We start from the raw sequence: 17,470 nt of genomic DNA on the forward strand, positions 1-17,470 counted from the left end.
CTACCTCTGCCTCCTGAGTGCTGGGACTAAAGGTGTGCACCACCATGCCTAGACATCTCTCCGTTTAAATTAGGGCATGAGAAGCTGAGGTTTAGGAGCCGATGGGGCCCACTTTGGAAGCCACTTGGGGAACTCGTGGTTCTGGACAAATCTCGTACTTAGTGAGCTCCATTTTCCTCTTAGGAATGGATGCACTTGAGGGCAGGAGCAGGGCAGTAAACCCCAGGTACCTTCCCCACAGAGTCCAAAGGGTGCCACTTAGGGTAGCCCTGTAATTTATTTCTGGAGACAAGCCAGTTTTGGAATAGAATAGCAGAGGTCACCTGATGGGCAGGAGTTGGAGGTTAGACAGAAACTGGCTTTGACAGAAACTTCAGCTTCCTTGTTCCTTCTCTTTTTGTCTCATCTGCACCCCAGGAAAGTAGTGGTGTCTACTGTCCTTGGGGCTCCAGCTGCCATCCACCAAGGTAAGGCCACCTGTGGCAAATTTGTATCCCCCCCACTCTAAGCAGTTGCACCCCTTGTAGGAGATCCCTCCTCAGCTAGTACCCCCTTTACCCCATCCTGCTTGCTTTCATCCGTGGTGCAGCTGGGGCTGGTCTGAAGCAGATGGCTGGCTTGTGGAATGATCTGGAATTTAGCCAGCAACCTGTAGTGGCAGGCAGGGGTCTTTCCAGGTGCCGGGAGGGTGGGGAATGTCACATTCTCATGGATTTACCAAACGGAGACGTGGGCATTTATGCTTCTCTGTGGAAAGAACAAGAGAGAAGGAGTGGGGGAACAACATGCTGGGTTTTTCTTTTCTTTTCTTTTCAAAATAGGGTCTGCCTCTAGCCCAGGCTGACCTGGAATTCACTATATAGTCTCAGGGTGGCCTCGAACTCACAGCGATCCTCCTACCTCTGCCTCCTGAGTGCTGGGAGTAAAGGTGTGCGCCAACATGCCTGGCATTTTTTTCAGTTCTTGAGAGTCTCATATAGCCCAGGGTGACCTACAATTCACTGTGCAGCCAACCTTGAACTCCTAATCCTCCGGCCTCTGCCTTCCCAGTGCTGGAGCGACAGCTGTGCACCACCTTGCCCAGTTCCAGTGGCGTCGGGTTGTGTGGTAGGCAAGTGCCACCCACTGAGCCCTCTCCTGCCTTTGGATTTTTTTTTTTTTCCGAGAGAGAGAGAGAGAGAGAGAGAGAGAGAGAGAGAATGGGTGTGGCAGGGCCTCTAGCCCTGCAAATGAACTCCAGACAGATGTACCACCTTGTACATCTGGTTTACATGGGTCCTGGGGAATTGAACCTGAGTCCTTCGGCTTTGCAGGCAAGTTCCTCATATGCTAAGCCATCTCTCCAACCCACTTTTAGATTTTCAAGATAGGGTCTCACTCTACCTCAGACTGACCTGAAGTTCACTATGTAGTCTCAGGGTGACCTCAAACTCATGGAGATCTTCCTACCTCTGCCTCCCAAGTGCTGGGATTAAAGGTGTGCGTCACCACGCCCAGTTACTTACGAAGTTTTGAGGCAGGATTTACAGTATGGTTCAGGCTGGCTCAGAACTGAGGATTCTCCTGCATCCACTTCCCAGTGCTTGGATGATAGGATAGGCATATGCCACCATGCCTAGCTCACAGTTTGTATCTTATTTTGCTCTTTTAAAAATTTATTTTGAATATACAGGGGCAGCTACCAAATTGATGTATGATATATTGTGGTTTCTGTTTCTGGAAAGGAAAGAAAATTAAAAAGAGGGTAAGAAACTATTCTGGTGGGATGATTTTAACATGCAAAATGTCCCTTGGGTTTCTTCTTTCCTTGCTTTCTTATTCCTTACTCTGCACCCTCCCATTTTCTGTAAAACTTGAAAAGAGAAAGCAAAAACCCTCAACTGTTTTAAATCATGCAGTTAAAGTAGATTATGCATGAATATGAACTTTGGATCACTTTGGACTTTGGACTGTTAAATTTTATTTCTTATTACCTATTGTTAAGTAAACTGTGTGAGATGGGGAAAAAATTCATTTTTCAAGCCGGGCATTGTGGTGCACGCTTTTAATCCCAGCACACGGGAGGCAGAGGTAGGAGGATCGTCATGAGTTCAAGGCCACGCTGAGACTACATAGTGAATTCCAGGTCATCCTGAGCTTGAGTGAGATGCTGCCTTGAAAAAAAAAAATCATTTTTCAAGCCAGGTGTGGTGGTACACACCTTTAATACCAGCACATGGGAGGCAGAAGTGTGAGTTTGAGGCCACCCTGAGACTACAGAGTGATTTCCAGGTCAGCCTGAGCTAGGATGAGACCCTACCTTGGAAAACCAAACAAAAATTTGATTTTTCACAGGGCATGGTGGCACATGCCTTTAATTCCAGCACTTGGGAGGCAGAGGTAGAAGGATTGCTAGGAGTTTGAGGCCACCCTGAGACTACAAAGTGAATTTCAGGTCAGCCTAGGCTACAGTGAGACCCTACCTCCAAAAAAAAATGTTTTTTCATTTTTCTAGCTTGGCATGGTGGCACACGCCTTTATTCCCAGCACTCAGGAGGCAGCCTGGGACTATAGAGTGAGTTCCAGGTAAGCATGGGCTAGCGTGAGACCCTACCTTAAATAAGCCATAAACACAAAATATATATCTTTCTGATGTTTGTGACATTCCAGCAAAGTGACCTTTTTTTTTTCAGTGTTTTCTATGGAAAATAATATTGGGGTCATGTGGGTACCTGCTATGCCTCTGCTTTCCTGGTGGAACTGCCCCATGGGACCCTGCCCTACAGATGTTAGTTCCTTCACTCTGTCACCCTTAGGTCCTCAGTTTTGTAGTCCAACTGTGACAGTTACAATCCTCCCCCCACCAGCGGCCTGTGGGCAGACTCAGAGAGTCTTGGAAGTGGCGGTTCAAAAGACCACGAGAAGCACAAATCTCACCCATTACTTCTTTTCCATCACTTTACTTGCTTGTTGGGTATAGACTCCATAGCCCGAGGTTCGGACACGTTAGCTGAGCCATGCCCCAGCCCTCACTGAGGGTTCTAGGCAGGAGCTCTACCGCTGACCACATTCCCTAGCTCAAAGTTAAAATACTTTGAATGGCCACATTAAGAACAAAAAGAGGATGGGAGAGACTGTTGAGTGAGTGAGAGGGTAAAACACTTGCTGTGCAAATTGAAGCCCAGAGCTCAGAGTCCATGTCAATGAAGGCTACAATGGTACACCCTTTAACCACAGTACTTGGGAGGTGGACCAGGAGATTCCCAGGGCAAATTGGCTGGTTAGACTGGAATCACCAGCTCTGGGTTCAAGTGACAGATTGCCTTAGTAAATGAGATGGAAAACAATTGAGAAGATATATGTCACTCTCTGGTACGCACACACATGACCACACATACCACACACAATGACATACAAAAAGAGTACAAATAAAAATTTTAAAAACAAGTAAAAAGTGAGCTGGAGGGATGGAGGGATGACTTAGCGGTTAAGGCACTTGCCTGCAAAGCCAGAGGACCTAAGTTCAATTCCCTAGGATACACATAAGCCAGATGCACAAGGAGGTGCATGGGTCTGCAGTTCGTTTGCAGCAGCTGAAGGCCTTGGCACACCCATTCAATCTCTCTCTGTGTCTCTGCCTCTTTCTTTTTTAAAAAATTATTTATTTATTTATTTAGTTGAGAGCTACAGACACAGAGAGAAAGACAGATAGAGTAGAGAGCGAGAATTGGCGCGCCAGGGCTTCCAGCCTCTGCAAATGAACTCCAGATGCGTGCGCCCCCTTGTGCATCTGGCTAACGTGGGACCTGGGGAACCGAGCCTCGAACCAGTGTCCTTAGGCTTCACAGGCAAGCGCTTAACCGCTAAGCTATCTCTCCAGCCCTGCCTCTGCCTCTTTCTTTCTTTCTTTCTCTCTCTCTCTCTCAAAAAAAAAAGATTCCAGTTGAGGCAGGGCATGGGCACGGTGGTGTACACCTTAATCCCAGTACTCAGGAGGCCAAGGTAGGAGGATCACCATGAGTTGGAGGCCAGCCTGAGACCACAGAGTGAATTCCAAATCAGCCTGGACGAGACAGAGACCCTACCATGAAAAACAAAAGAGCAACAACAAAAAAGATACCAGTTGATGTAAAAAATATATTTTATTTTGTCGGTGTCCCAGCCATATCTAATATGTGATAAACATGGTCACCACAGCAAACAGACATTCTTCTCTGGCTTAAACTCCTGGCAGTCAGGATAAGGTCACGCCGCAAACTCATCTGCACACTAAAACGTCCATGAGGGCTGGCAAGGTGGCTCAGTGGTTAAGACACTTGCCTGCAAAACCTGACGACCCAATTCCCCAGTACCCATGTGAAGTCAGATGTATAAAGTAGTGCATGCTTCTGGAGGTTTTTTTTTTTTTTTTTTTTGCACTGGCTAGAGACCCTGACACACCCATTTTTCCCCTCCTTGCAAATAAATAAACCAATTTAAAAAAAGGCAGCCAGACTGATTGAGGGGGGGAGGGGATATGATGGAGAGTGGAGTTTCAAAGGGGAAAGTGGCAGGAGGTGAGGGAGGGAATTGCCATGGGATATTGTTTACAATCATGGAAGTTGTTAATTATAAAAAATAAAAATTAAAAAAATAAAGGCAGCCAGGCATGGTGGCACAAACTTTTAATCCTAACACTCTGGAGACAAAGGTAGGAGGATCCCTATGAATTCAGGGCCAGCCTGAGCTACATAATGAATTCCAGGTTAGCCTGGGATAGAGCGAGACCCTACCAAAAAAAAAAAAAAAAAAAGTCAATGAGAATGGGTTGGAGAGATGGCTTAGCATTTAAGGTGCTTGCCTGCGAAGCCAAGGATCCAGGTTTGATTCTCCAGAACCCATGTAAACCAGATGCTCAAGGGGGTGCATGCATCTAGAGTTTGTTTGCAGTGGCTACAGGACCTGGCATGCCCATTCTGTCTCTCTCTTTCCCTGCCTATTTTTCTCCCTCTCTCTCTCAAATAAATAATTTTTTTAATTAAAAAAAAAGTCAAGGGCTGGAGAGATGGCTTAGTGGTTAAGCGGTTGCCTGTGAAGCCTAAGGACCGTGGTTCGAGGCTCGGTTCCCCAGGTCCCACGTTAGCCAGATGCACAAGGGGGCGCACGCGTCTGGAGTTCGTTTGCAGAGGCTGGAAGCCCTAGTGCGCCCATTCTCTCTCTCTCCCTCTATCTGTCTTTCTCTCTGTGTCTGTCGCTCTCAAATAAATAAATAAATAAATAAATAAATAAATATTTTTTAAAAAAATAAGTCAAGGAGGAAAAGGAAATGAGTTCTTCCGATAAGTATAAAATTATTAATTTTATTTATTTGAGAGAGTGAATGGGCACGCAGGGCCTCTAGCTAGTGTAAATGCACTCCAGATGCATGAGCCACCATGTACATCTGGACTACATGAATACTGGGGCATTGAACCTGGGTCCTTAAATGCTTAAGCCATCTCTCCAGCCACTGTGAGATTACAGGGTGAATTCCAGGTTAGCTTGGGCTAGAGTAAAACCCTACCTCAAAAAATAAAATAAAATAAAATAAACAAATAAATAAAAATGTATTTAAGGCCAGGCGTGGTGGTGCATGCCTTTAATCCCAGCACCCGGGAGGCAGAGGTAGGAGGATCGCCGTGAGCTCGAGGCCACCCTGAGACTCCATAGTGAATTCCAGGTCAGCCTGGGCTAGAGTGAGACCCTACCTCGAAAAACAAAAAACAAAACAAAAAAAAATGTCTTTAGGGCTAGAGTGATGGCTTGGAATTTAAGGCATTTGCCTGCAAAACCTAAGGACCCAGGTTTGATTCCCTAGAATCCACTTAAGGCCAAATGCACATGGTGGCACATGCGTCTGGAGTTTGCAGTAGCTAGAGACCCTGGAGTGCCCATTTCTCTCTCTCTTTCAATAAATAAATAAAGTATTTATATGTGTGTGTGTGGTAGGGGCAAGTGTACCAAGGCTTCTTGCTGCCACAAATGCCAGGAATATTCTGAACTTTTTTTGGTTTTGTTTGAGGGCTAATGTGGGATTGGGGAGGAAGCCAGGACCTTGTGCATACCAGATGAACAACTACCCACTGAGCAACAGTTTCAACTGTGTTGGGAAAATGATGTTTTCTGTGGCTATATTGAAGTATAGGAGGCAGGGTAACTTTATTTAAAAATGAATAGGAAGAGCTGGGCGTGGTGGCGCACACCTTTAATCCCAGCACTCAGGAGGCAGAGGTAGGAGGATTGCCACGAGTTCAAGGCCACCCTGAGATTACATAGTTAATTCCAGGTCAGCCTGGACCAGAGTGAGACCCTACCTTGAAAAACCAAAAATAAATAAATAGGAAGAGGAAGGAGAATCACTATGAGTTGAAGGCCTGCCTGGAACCACAGTGAAGTCCAGGTCTGCCTGGACAGATCCTACCTTGAAAAACAAACACCCTCCCACAAAAAATCCCAACAAATTAATTAACTAAAAGAGGGAACTGGGCTGGAGAGATTGCTTAGTGGTTAAGGGTCTTGCCTGCGAAGCCTAAGGACCCAGGTTCAATTCCCTAGTACCCACGTAGAGCCAGAAGCACAAGGTGGAGCATGAATCTACAGTTGGTTTGCAGTAGCTAGAGGCCCTGGCATGCCCATTCTCTCTTTCCCTCTCTCTCATAAATAAATAAAATTTATTTATAAATTTCTATAAAATTTGTAAATCAATTTATAAATAAAATTTTATAAAACTTATAAAAAATAAATATTTTTAAAAAGAGGGCATCTACATTCCAGGGCGTTCTTACGCTCTGCTCTGTGTGCACAGGGTAAGTGGGTAAACATTTGTGTGTGTGTAGACCAGAGCCCCCAAGTGTCCCCACTTTTTATTTATTTATTTTTTTTGGTTTTTCGAGGTAGGGTCTTACTGTAGTTCAGGATGACCTGAAATTCACTGTGTAGTCTTACGGTGGCCTTGCACTCACAGCGATCCTCCTGCCTCTGCCTCCCAAGTGCTGGGATTAAAGGCGTGCGCCACCACACCCGGTGCCCCACTGCTTTTTAAAAACAATTTTATTTATTCATTCATTTGGGAGAGCAATATAGAAAGAAAGGCACAGCTATAGAGAGAAAATAGGTGCAGCAGAGCCTCCAGACCCTGCAAAGGAACTCCAGACACATGCTCCACCTAGTGCATCTGACTTTACGTGGGTACTGGGGAATAGAACCTGAGTCTTTTGGCTTTGCTGGCAAGTGTCTTAACTGCTGAGCCATCTCTACAGCTCACCCACCTCTTTTTGAGACAGGGTCTCATCTGCACCAATGAGATGAGACTAGCCAGCCAGTGAGCTCTGGGATCCTCTTGTCTCCACCTCCCCTGGCTCCAGTTATAGGCATGCGTGGCCAAGTCCGGTTGTTACATGGGCGCTGAGGATTGAACCCAGGTCATCATGCTTGCAAGGCAAGTGCTTTACCCACTGAGCCAGCTCTCCAGCCCCTGCCACTCATGTTTTCTTTCTTCCTTCCTTCTTTCCTTTCTTTTTTTTTCTCCTTCCTTTTTTTTGGGGGGGGGGTGTGCCACCATGCCAGGCCACCTGGCTTTCTTCTTCTTCTTCTTTTTTTTTTTGTTTGTTTTGGTTTTACAAGGTAACGTCTTGCTCTAGCTCTGACTGACTTGCAATTTACTCCGTAGTCTCAGGCAGCTGGCTTCGAACTCACAGCAATCTTCCTACCTCTGTCTCCTGCTCTTCCTACCTGTGTTTCCTGAGTGCTGGGATTAACATGCACCACTATGCCTGGCTCTTTATTTAAATATACTTTTATTTATTTGCAAGCTGAGAGGGATAGAGGGAAGAGAGACAGAGTAAGTGCTTCAGGGCCTCCAGCCACTGCAAACGAACTCCAAACGCATCTGCCACTTTGTGCATCTGGCTTTACATGGGCATTGGGGAACTGAACTCAGGTCTTTAGCCATTTCAGGAAAGTGCCTAATCATTAAGATTCTCTCCAGCTCCCCTTTTTATTTATTTATTTTTTTTTTTTGAGGTATGGTATCACTCTAGGTCAGACTGACCTGGAATTCACTATGTAGTCTTGGGCTGGTCTCAAACTCATAGTGATCCTACTACCTTTTGCTTCCTGAGTGCTATGATTAAAGGTGTGCACCACCACACCTGGATTCCCTGCCCCCCTCACTTTTTTTCTGAAACAGGGTCTCACTCTAGCTCGCGCTGACCTGAAACTCACTCTGTAACCCAAGGTAGCCTCAAACTCCCAGTGATCCTCCTGTCTCAGCCCCTCCCTTGAGTGCTAGGATTATAGGTGTGATCCACTGTGTGTATATATATATATTTGATATTTGAGAGGAAGAAAGAGAGAGAGGCCATTGCAAACACATACCAGATGCATGTGCCACTTTGCATATGGCTTTACATGAATATTGGTGAATTGAACCCCAGGCCAGCAGGCTTTGTAAGCAAACATCCTTAACTCCTGAGCCATCTGCCCATGCTCCAACTAACACACTCTCTCTCTCCATATATATATATGTATGTATGTATATTTTTTTGAGTCAGAGTATCACTGTAGCCGAGACTAACCAGGAACTCTTGAGTGCTGGGACTTAAGGCACACACCACCATGCCTGGTTTACTTTTATTTATTTTTATTTATTTGTTTTATTTGAGAGACAGAGGAAGAGGGAAAGAGAGAGAATGGTCATGCCAGAATCTTCAGCTGCAGATGCATGCACCACTTTGTACATCTGGCTTAAGTAGGTCCTGAGGAATTGGACCTGGGTCCTTTGGCTTTGTAGGCAGTAAGTGCTTTAACTGCTAAGCTACCTCTCCAGCCCTATAATCTTAATAATGCACTTTTCTGGGTATGGTGTTTCAATCCTGTCATCCCAGCTACTCAGAAAGGTGAGGCAGGAGGATTGCTTGAGGATAGGAATTTGAGGCCAGTGACAGAGACAGAGAAGGAAAGGAGAAAAATTTTGATAGAGACTGTCACTGTAGTGCAGGCAATTCTCCTGCTTCAGCTTCCTGAGTGTGCCACCATACCTGGCTTTGATATTTCAAATCCTTTTCATGGGAAGTCTCGGCCATCCATGTGTATTTTCCCTCACCATCTGGTGGTTCATAAGAAGCGCTCCATCTGCACTTGGAGTCCATAAAAGGCAGAAAACTGGCCCTCTGTTTCCCTGCAGTGCTCCACAGCCAGCCGGTCTCCAGTCTCCAAGACTGACAGTAGCTTTGAGTTTTCACTTTTATTTTGAAACTGGTTTCTATATACAGAGGAAAGAGGCATATATATACACACACACACATATACACACACACACACATATATATTTGATGTTTTGAGGTAGGGTCTCACTCAGCCCAGGCTGGCCTTGAATTCATGGAAATCCTCCTGCCTCAGCTTCCCAAATGCTGGGATTAAAAGTGTGCACTACCTGGCCTAGGCAAGATTTTAAAAGTGTTAAACTGGGCATGCCATCATCCTACCACTGATGCTGGTGTGGGGGTCAGGGGGAGGTTGAGGTGGAAGGATTGCCATTGGGTTTGAGGCCAGCCCAGGATACACAGTGAAAATGTATCTCAAACAAAAACAAACAAATAAGAAAACACCCCAAAGCTGGGTGTGACAGCACACACCTTTAATCCCAGCACTCAGAGACAGAAGCAGGAGGATCTCCATGAGTTACTAGAATAAATTCCAGGTCACCCAGGGCTGGAGTAAGACCCCATCTCAAAAAAATAAAAACAACCCCATACAGTAACTATGCCAAATAAAGTAGGAGGAAGTGTACTCAGACCCAGCCACCAAGTTGGAAGGGCTCCGTGGCCCCCAGCTGAACAGTGCCCCCAATGGTGAATCCTTCACTGCAGAAGCTCCCAGAAGACCAGGCTGTTGGTTTCGTGCTCCCCCTGTGAAATTGGGGAGAAGCTGGGGGTCTAGCCAAGGGGCCAGAGCTGGGTTTTAGAGTCTGAACGTCTCTTGCTGTGTGTGCCTGGAACATGTGCGCGTCTCTAGCCGTTGTTTCACATCTGTAAGATGGATGGCTGCAGGGTGCTCAAGGGCTTCAAATCTGGGAAGATTTGGTGACCCCGTGACCCACGGGAACAGGAAGGACCTGGGAATGAGGGAAACTGGCCAGGCCTTGAAATGGCTGATGTCAGTTTCATCAGCCAGGCGGATCCACAACCTCTTCTGTAACTGTCAAAGCCCCTTCAATTTCACTCCTCTCAGCCTGAACTCTGGGGTTCAAGTTTCAGGATCACCTGAGCACTTTATGATCTTGCTCTGGCTTCTCCCCAAACCGAAAAAGATGCTAGGCAAGGCTGGAGTCAGAGTGGGACCCGGGAGCCACCTTCCCTGGAGACCTTGCTCTAACAAAATGCTCTGCAGCCAGGGACTAGGAGGTAACAGCCCTGAGGTCAGGTGTTCTCCCTCTGCTGCTGGTCCACTGAGTCACTTGTTTACAGTTGTGTTGTCCAGGGTTGGGAAGTATAAACCAGGCGTGGTGGCTCACACGCATGCAAGCTGGAGGATAAGGAGCTAAAGGTCATCCTATAGAACAAGTTCAAGTACAGCCTGTAAGTAAGACCTTCCAAAAAACCCAAAAGAAGCCTGGCGTGGTGGCGCACGCCTTTAATCCCAGCACTCGGGAGGCAGAGGTAGGAGGAGAATACACAGAGAATTCCAGGTCAGCCTGGGCTAGGAGACCTTACCTCAAAAAACAAAAACAAACAAACAACAACAAAAGTTGGGCTGCAGAGATGATTTAGTGGTTAAAGAGCTTGCATGCAAAGCTCACGGACTCCACTTTGATTTCCCCAGTACCTACCTAAGCCAGATGCACAAAACGGCGATGCATCTGGAGTTCTTTTGAAGTGGCTGGAGGCCCTGCCGTGCCCATTCTCTCTCAAAGAAATAATTTTTTTTAAAAAGCGTATTTGGACTGGAGAGATGGCATAGCAGTTAAGTGCTTGCCTGTGAAGCCTAGGGACCTCAGTTCCAGGCTCAATTCCGCAGTACACATGTAAGGCAGATGCACAAAGTAGCACATGCATCTGGAATTCATTTGCAGTGGCTGGAGGCCCTGGTGCACCCATTCTTTCTATTTATCTGCCTCTCTCTCTCTCTCTGTCTGTCACTCTCAAAATAAAAAACAAAATTTTTGTAAAAAAGAATATTTAAAAAAATATTTTGCTGGGTGTGGTAGCACACACCTTTAATCCCAGCACTTGAGAAGCAGAGGTAGGTGGATAGCTGTGAGTTTGAGGTCACCCTGAGGCTACATAGGAAATTCCAGGTCAGTCTGGGCTAGAGAATGAGACCCTATCTCAAAAAATATGTAATATATTCTGTTATCTATCTATCTATCTAATTATATCTATCTATCTATCTATAGTTTGATTTTTATTTATTTATTTGACAGAGAAAGAGGGAGAGAAATGAACTGCAAATGAACTCCAGATGCGTGTGCCCCCTTGTGCATCTGCTTTACGTGGGTCCTGGGGAATCGAGCTTCAAACCAGGATCCTTAGGCTTCACAAGCAAGGGCTTAACTGCTAAGCCATCTCTCTAGCCCACATTTATTAATTTGAAAGAGAGAAAGAGAAAGGCAGATAGGTGGAGAGAATGGGCACCCCAAGGCCTCTAGCCACTGCAAAGGAATTCCAGAGCATGTGCCACCTGTGCAGCTAGCTGCCTTACGTGACCACTGGAGAATTGAACCGAGGTGGGTCCTTGAACTTTGCAGGCAAGTGCCTTAACCATTGACCCATCTCTCCAGCCTATTAAAAATATCTTTTAAAGAAATCCAGATAGGCATGGTGGAGCACACCTCTAATCCCAGCACTTGGGAGGCAGAGGTAGGAGAATCGCCATGAGTTCAAAGCCACCATGACTACAGAGTGAATTCCAGGTCAACCTGGGTTAGAGTGAGACACTACCTTGACCCCCCCCCGCCAAGAAAGAGAGAAATCCAAAACTTTGAGAATATTAACTCTGGTCCCTCCTATTACCCCCTAGACATGGACCAGTGACACTGTCCCCTCTCTTCTCCTGCTAGCTCCCCTGACCCATGGATGAGCTCCGCCTGGCCAAGCCACAATGTCCCTGGCGTCACTGCCTCACTGGCCTGTTCTTCCAGCTGCTGCTGGCCATATGCTTCTTCTCCTACTTGAGAGTGACACAAGACAGCCCGGATGGGTCCTTTTGGTCAGGCTCAATGGCCACCAGCCCTGTCCCCACAGCCCCTGATGCCTCGACAGTGACCTTTGCCCGCCGCCCTCTACTCATCCTTCTGTGGACATGGCCTTTCCACAGGCCCGTGGCACTGTCCCGCTGCTCGGAGTTGCTCCCAGGCATGACCGATTGTCACCTGACCCCCAACCGCAGTGTGTTCCCATGGGCAGATGCAGTCATTGTCCACCACCGAGAGGTCAGCTACCATCCCAAGTCCCAGTTACCCTCTTCCCCAAGACCATGGGGCCAGCGCTGGGTGTGGTTCTCCATGGAGTCCCCAAGTCATTGCAGGCAGCTGGCTGCCATGGACGGCTACTTCAACCTCACCATGTCCTACCGAAGTGACTCGGACATCTTCACGCCCTATGGCTGGCTGGAGCCGTGGCCAGGCTCTCCTGTGGAGGTCATGGTAAACCTCACAGCTAAGACCAAGCTGGCAGCCTGGGCTGTGTCCAACTGGAACGGACAGTCTGCTCGGGTTAAGTATTTCCAGGTCTTGAAAAATCATATCCAAGTGGACGTGTACGGCAGGGGACACCTCCCACTGCCCAGCGGGGTCATGATGGAGAGGCTAGCCCAGTACAAGTTCTACTTGGCCTTTGAGAACTCTCTGCACCAGGACTACATCACCGAGAAGCTCTGGAAGAATGCACTGGAGGCCTGGGCCGTGCCTGTGGTCCTTGGGCCCAGCAGAAGCAACTATGAGCGATTCCTGCCAGCCGATGCCTTCATCCATGTCGATGACTTCCATAGTCCTCAGGACCTGGCCAGGTACCTGCTCGAGCTGGACGAGGACCACGTCCGCTACCTGAACTATTTCCGATGGCGGGAGGCACTGCGGCCTCGCATGGGTAGCTGGGACCTGGCATTCTGCAAGGCTTGCAGGCGCTTGCAACAAGAGGACAGGTACCAGACGGTACCCAGCATGGCCTCCTGGTTCACATGAGGTGGCCGGCCTGGGTGTCTCTTGCACAGAACAGATGTTCTCTGCTGGAATGTCACCTTGGTTACCAAGCACCTTTCTTCTTTTCTTCTTTTTTGGTTTTTTGGGGTAAGGTCTCACTCTAGGTCACGCTGACCTGTAACTAAATTTCTTTCTTTCCTTTTTCTTTTCTTTTCTTTTTTTTTTTTTTTTTGAGGTAGGGTCTCACTCTAGTCCAGGCAGACCTAGTTACGGCGACCCTCCTTTCTCAGCCCTCCAAGTGATGGGATTAAAGGCAGTGTTTTGTTTTTTTTTTTCTCGAGGTAGGGTCTCACTCTGGCCCAGGCTGACCTGGAATTAACTATGTAGTCTCAGGGTGGCCTTGAACTCCTACCTACCTCTGCCTCCCAAGTGCTGGGATTAAAGGCATTTGTCACCACACCTAATGAATATTTAAAAAAAAAAAAAAGATTTTTCAAGGCAGGGTCTCATTCTAGCTCAGGCTGACCCAAAACTCAACTCTGTATCCCAGGCTGGCCTCAAGCTCACAGTGATCCTCCTGCCTCAGTCTCCCAAGTGTTAGAATTAAAGGTGTGAGCCCCAAGCTTGGATTGGACTTCGTTGTTGCCTGGGATCTCTCTTGCTGGCTGAGATCAGTACCTCAGAACCTTTGAGCCAGGGATCTCACCCTATCAAAACCACCTGCTGGTGACCTGAACTGCCAGAAACCTAAGTAGTCAAGGACCCGAGATGCTCAGTCCTCGCCTCTGGCTTCCTGGGACCCTCCCATGACTTGGTGGTAGGTTTAACTAGCTGTCTGTAACAAGTGCCCTTTCTCTAGACGTGTGGCTCTCACCCAGGCCAATGTTGCCTCCTACCCTAAGGGATGAATGGACCATGTCTGGTGACATTTGTGCCTGTCACACTAGGAGAGACCAAGGGCTACTCAGGGATATTGTGACCTTCAGGACCCGTCTAGAAGGTTCCAGGGTAAATTTGGCTGCAGGATTGTTGATGTCCTTTAGGAATGCTGTCCCCTGGGGCGGGTTCCAGCAAGGTGGAAAGGTCAAGATTCTATTGAGTTGGGAAGAAAAGGGAACCAGGCTGTCCAGGAAGTCACAGGCCCAGGTTAGCTCATAAAGTGACATGGAGGCTGGGTGTGGTGGCACACACCTTTAATCCCAGCACTCAGGAGACACAGGCAGGAGGATAGCCATGAGTTTGTTTGTTTATTTTGATTTTTCGAGGTAGGGTCTCGCTCAGGCTCAGGCTGACCTGGAATTCACTGTGTAGTCTCAGAGTGGCCTCATGGTGAACTCATGGTGATCCTCCTGTCTAGTGCTAGGATTAAAGACATGCACCACCATGCCCGGCTGATCATCATGAGTTTGTGGGCACCCTGACACACATACTGAATTCCAGGTCAGCCTGGGGGCTAGATGGAGACCCTGCCTGTAAAAACCAAAACGTATGCAGGTCAAGATAGTGGTTGGGGATCCTCCCTACCTGGAAAAGGTTAGGGCTGTCTGTCACACCAGGTGTGACACTGTGAGCAGCCCTGGAATGTGTCTGTTGTGTTCTGTTTGGCTGGTTGTGACCCCGCCCCCCCTCCCCCCCCAGGTAGGCTCTCACTGTAGTCAGGCTGATCTGGAATTGGAATTCACTATGGAGTCTCAGGGTGGCCTTGAACTACTCTTGGTGATTCTCCTTCCTCTGCCACCTGAGTGCTGGGATTAAAGGTGTGTGTCACCATGTCTGGCTTGGCTGGTTTTCTTTCTTTCTTTCTTTCTTTTTTTTTTTTGAGGTAGGATCTTACTCTAGCCCAGGCCGACGTGGAATTCACTATGGAGTCTCAGGGTGGCCTCCAACTCACAGCAATCCTCCCACCTCTGCCTCCCAAATGCTGGGGATTAAAGGTGTGCACCACCACATCCGGCTTGGCTGCGGTTTTTTAGACAGGGTCTCATGTGGCCTAGGCTGGCCTCAGACTCACAGCAATCCCCCTGCGCCACCGTGGCCCGGCTGGGATGTGTCTGATCACGAGACCCTGCATGTGCCCTCTCTGATGTGCCCAGGTCCCCACGTGGGTGGCAATGGCCATCCCTGGCGCACATGTGTGCACGTGTGCAGGGGCTGCTGTGAATCCCTGCCTGGAGGCCCTGGGCTCAGCTCTGTTTACATTTCCATCCATCTGGTGGGTGGTGCCAGGGCCCTGTGGTTGTGCTGGATGTGGGTGGGAGATGGGAGGCCAAGGTCCCAGGAGTCCTGGGTTGGTGCCCGCTTACCCATGCAACAAGCAGACACCCACTCAGGCAGGGAAAATGAGGGAGTGGTCGGTGCTGGGTCTCCAGTCTCTGGTCTTCCCTGGGAGGAGCTGGTCCAACTCTCCCCAGCAGGGGAATCCAGCTCCCCAGGCCTCAAATCAGAAGTCCGTGGGGGAGACGGGTGGGGACCTCAGCAGCCCTGAGCCTGCCTTCCATGCAGGCCACCCACATGCTGGGGGACCCACAGTCCTATGTGTTAAGGTATTCACCTAGGAAAAGAGAGGGTGCCCTTGAGAACCCCACCTTGGGGCACAGGGGGGCATGTCTCTAGCTCACATAGGGAGGGGATCCCCCTGGTCACTGGGAAAGGTATCTGGACAAAGTACTGCACCCCCCCCCCCCAAATGGCATGGTGGTGGATGTCATCCCAGCACTGGAGAAATGGAGCCAGGAGGATTAGAAGTTCAAGGCCATCCATAGTGAGATGGCAGACAGCCTGGGCTACATGAAACCTTATCAACCCCCTCAAAAAAAAAAAAAAAAAAAAATTGCAGCCGGGTGTGGTGATACAAACCTTTAATCCTTTAATTTGGGAAGCAGAGGTAGGAGGATCACCATGAGTTCGAGGCCACCTTGAGACTATATAATGAATTGCAGGTCAGCCTAGGCTAATAGTGACAAGGTGCCTCAAAAAACAACTACTACTGGGCTGGAGAGATGGCTTAGCGGTTAAGCGCTTGCCTGTGAAGCCTAAGGACCCCGGTTCGAGGCTCGGTTCCCCAGGTCCCATGTTAGCTAGATGCACAAGGGGGTGCACGCGTCTGGAGTTTGTTTGCAGAGGCTGGAAGCCCTGGCGCGCCCATTCTCTCTCTCTCCCTCTACCTGTCTTTCTCTCTGTGTCTGTCGCTCTCAAATACATAAATTTAAAAACAAAAAAAACAACTACTACTACTACAAAATAATTGCAGAGCTAGAGAGATGGCTTAGTGGTTAAGGGACTTCACATTCCTGTGAAGCCTAAAGACTCAGGTTCAATTCCCCAGTACCCATGTAAGCCAGATGCACAAGGTGACACATGCGTCTGGAGTTCGTATGCAGAAACTAGAGGCTCTGGAATGCCCATTCTCTATCTGGTCCCTCTCTTTCAAATAATTTTTTTTAAAATTTTTATTTATTTATTTATTTGAGAGTGTCAGACACAGAAAGACAGATAGAGGGAGAGAGAGAGAATGGGCGCGCCAGGGCTTCCAGCCTCTGCAAACAAACTCCAGACGCGTGCGCCCCCTTGTGCATCTGGCTAACGTGGGACCTGGGGAACCGAGCCTCGAACCAGGGTCCTTAGGCTTCACAGGCAAGCGCTTAACCACTAAGCCATCTCCCCAGCCCTCAAATAAATATTTTTAGAAAAAGAATTGCACCCCTAAAACAGAGTGTGGCAGCACATGCCTATCCTTCCAACACTGGGGAGGTGGAGCCAGGAGGATCAGGAGTTCAAGGCCATCCTGAGCTACACAGAGATAGAGACCAGCCTGGGCTACATGAAACCACCATCTCAAAAAATCCCCCTTCAAAACAGACCCCCAATATGAGGGTGAGATGAGGGGAGGGTGTCACACAAGCAGGCTCCACATGCTCTTGTCCTCTCCTATGCCTTCCACATCAGGAGACCACCGACCCCTCTCAGAGTTCAGGGAAACAAGCATCAAGGTGACACTGAGGAAAACACTTTCCATCCTCTGCAGGGGCTTGTCGTAAATCCCCCTCTGAAGCCCAGCCAAGGTTTTTATGGGTCCACAACCCGGGTCCTTAGGGACCCAGCTGTGCCCCAGCAGGCGCCAGCTTGGGGCTAGATGGGGCTGGCGCCTGCCCCAGACCTGTCCCCGCCAGGAGGTGGGCAGTGAGAAAGGGTATTTTTAGCTGGTGAAAGGAGATAGAAGCTTCCAGTCCATCCTGAATGGACAGAGGCAGGCCCAAGTAAGTTAGGCACAGACCTGTCCACATAGACCTGAGTCTTCATCACCAGTGGCTCCACCTTGTAGCAACCCCTTGTCCT

General features: G+C 48.4%; 1 protein-coding gene across 2 annotated transcripts; it reads left to right on the forward strand.

Annotated features, from left to right (window-relative positions):
* The first annotated feature begins 332 nt into the window (after positions 1–332).
* Positions 333–13,243, forward strand: LOC101609845 (3-galactosyl-N-acetylglucosaminide 4-alpha-L-fucosyltransferase FUT3). 2 transcript variants are annotated; one of them, XM_004654992.2, is made up of 2 exons: positions 333–467; positions 12,056–13,243. In XM_004654992.2, the coding sequence occupies exon 2, from the start codon at positions 12,068–12,070 to the stop codon at positions 13,175–13,177; it is 1,110 nt and encodes a 369-aa protein (XP_004655049.1). In that variant the 5' UTR covers positions 333–467; positions 12,056–12,067; the 3' UTR covers positions 13,178–13,243. The 2 variants fall into 2 exon arrangements, with proteins under 2 accessions (XP_004655049.1, XP_044991169.1); XM_045135234.1 differs by having other exon boundaries at positions 376–467; positions 12,016–13,243.
* The last annotated feature ends 4,227 nt before the right edge of the window (positions 13,244–17,470 follow it).

The sequence above is a fragment of the Jaculus jaculus genome, chromosome 15, assembly GCF_020740685.1.
Source record: "Jaculus jaculus isolate mJacJac1 chromosome 15, mJacJac1.mat.Y.cur, whole genome shotgun sequence".
NCBI lineage: Eukaryota > Metazoa > Chordata > Mammalia > Rodentia > Dipodidae > Jaculus > Jaculus jaculus.

Excerpts from the sequence above, each read along its gene's own strand:
- LOC101609845 (XM_004654992.2), top strand. The coding sequence starts at position 12,068 with ATGGATGAGCTCCGCCTGGCCAAGCCACAATGTCCCTGGCGTCACTGC.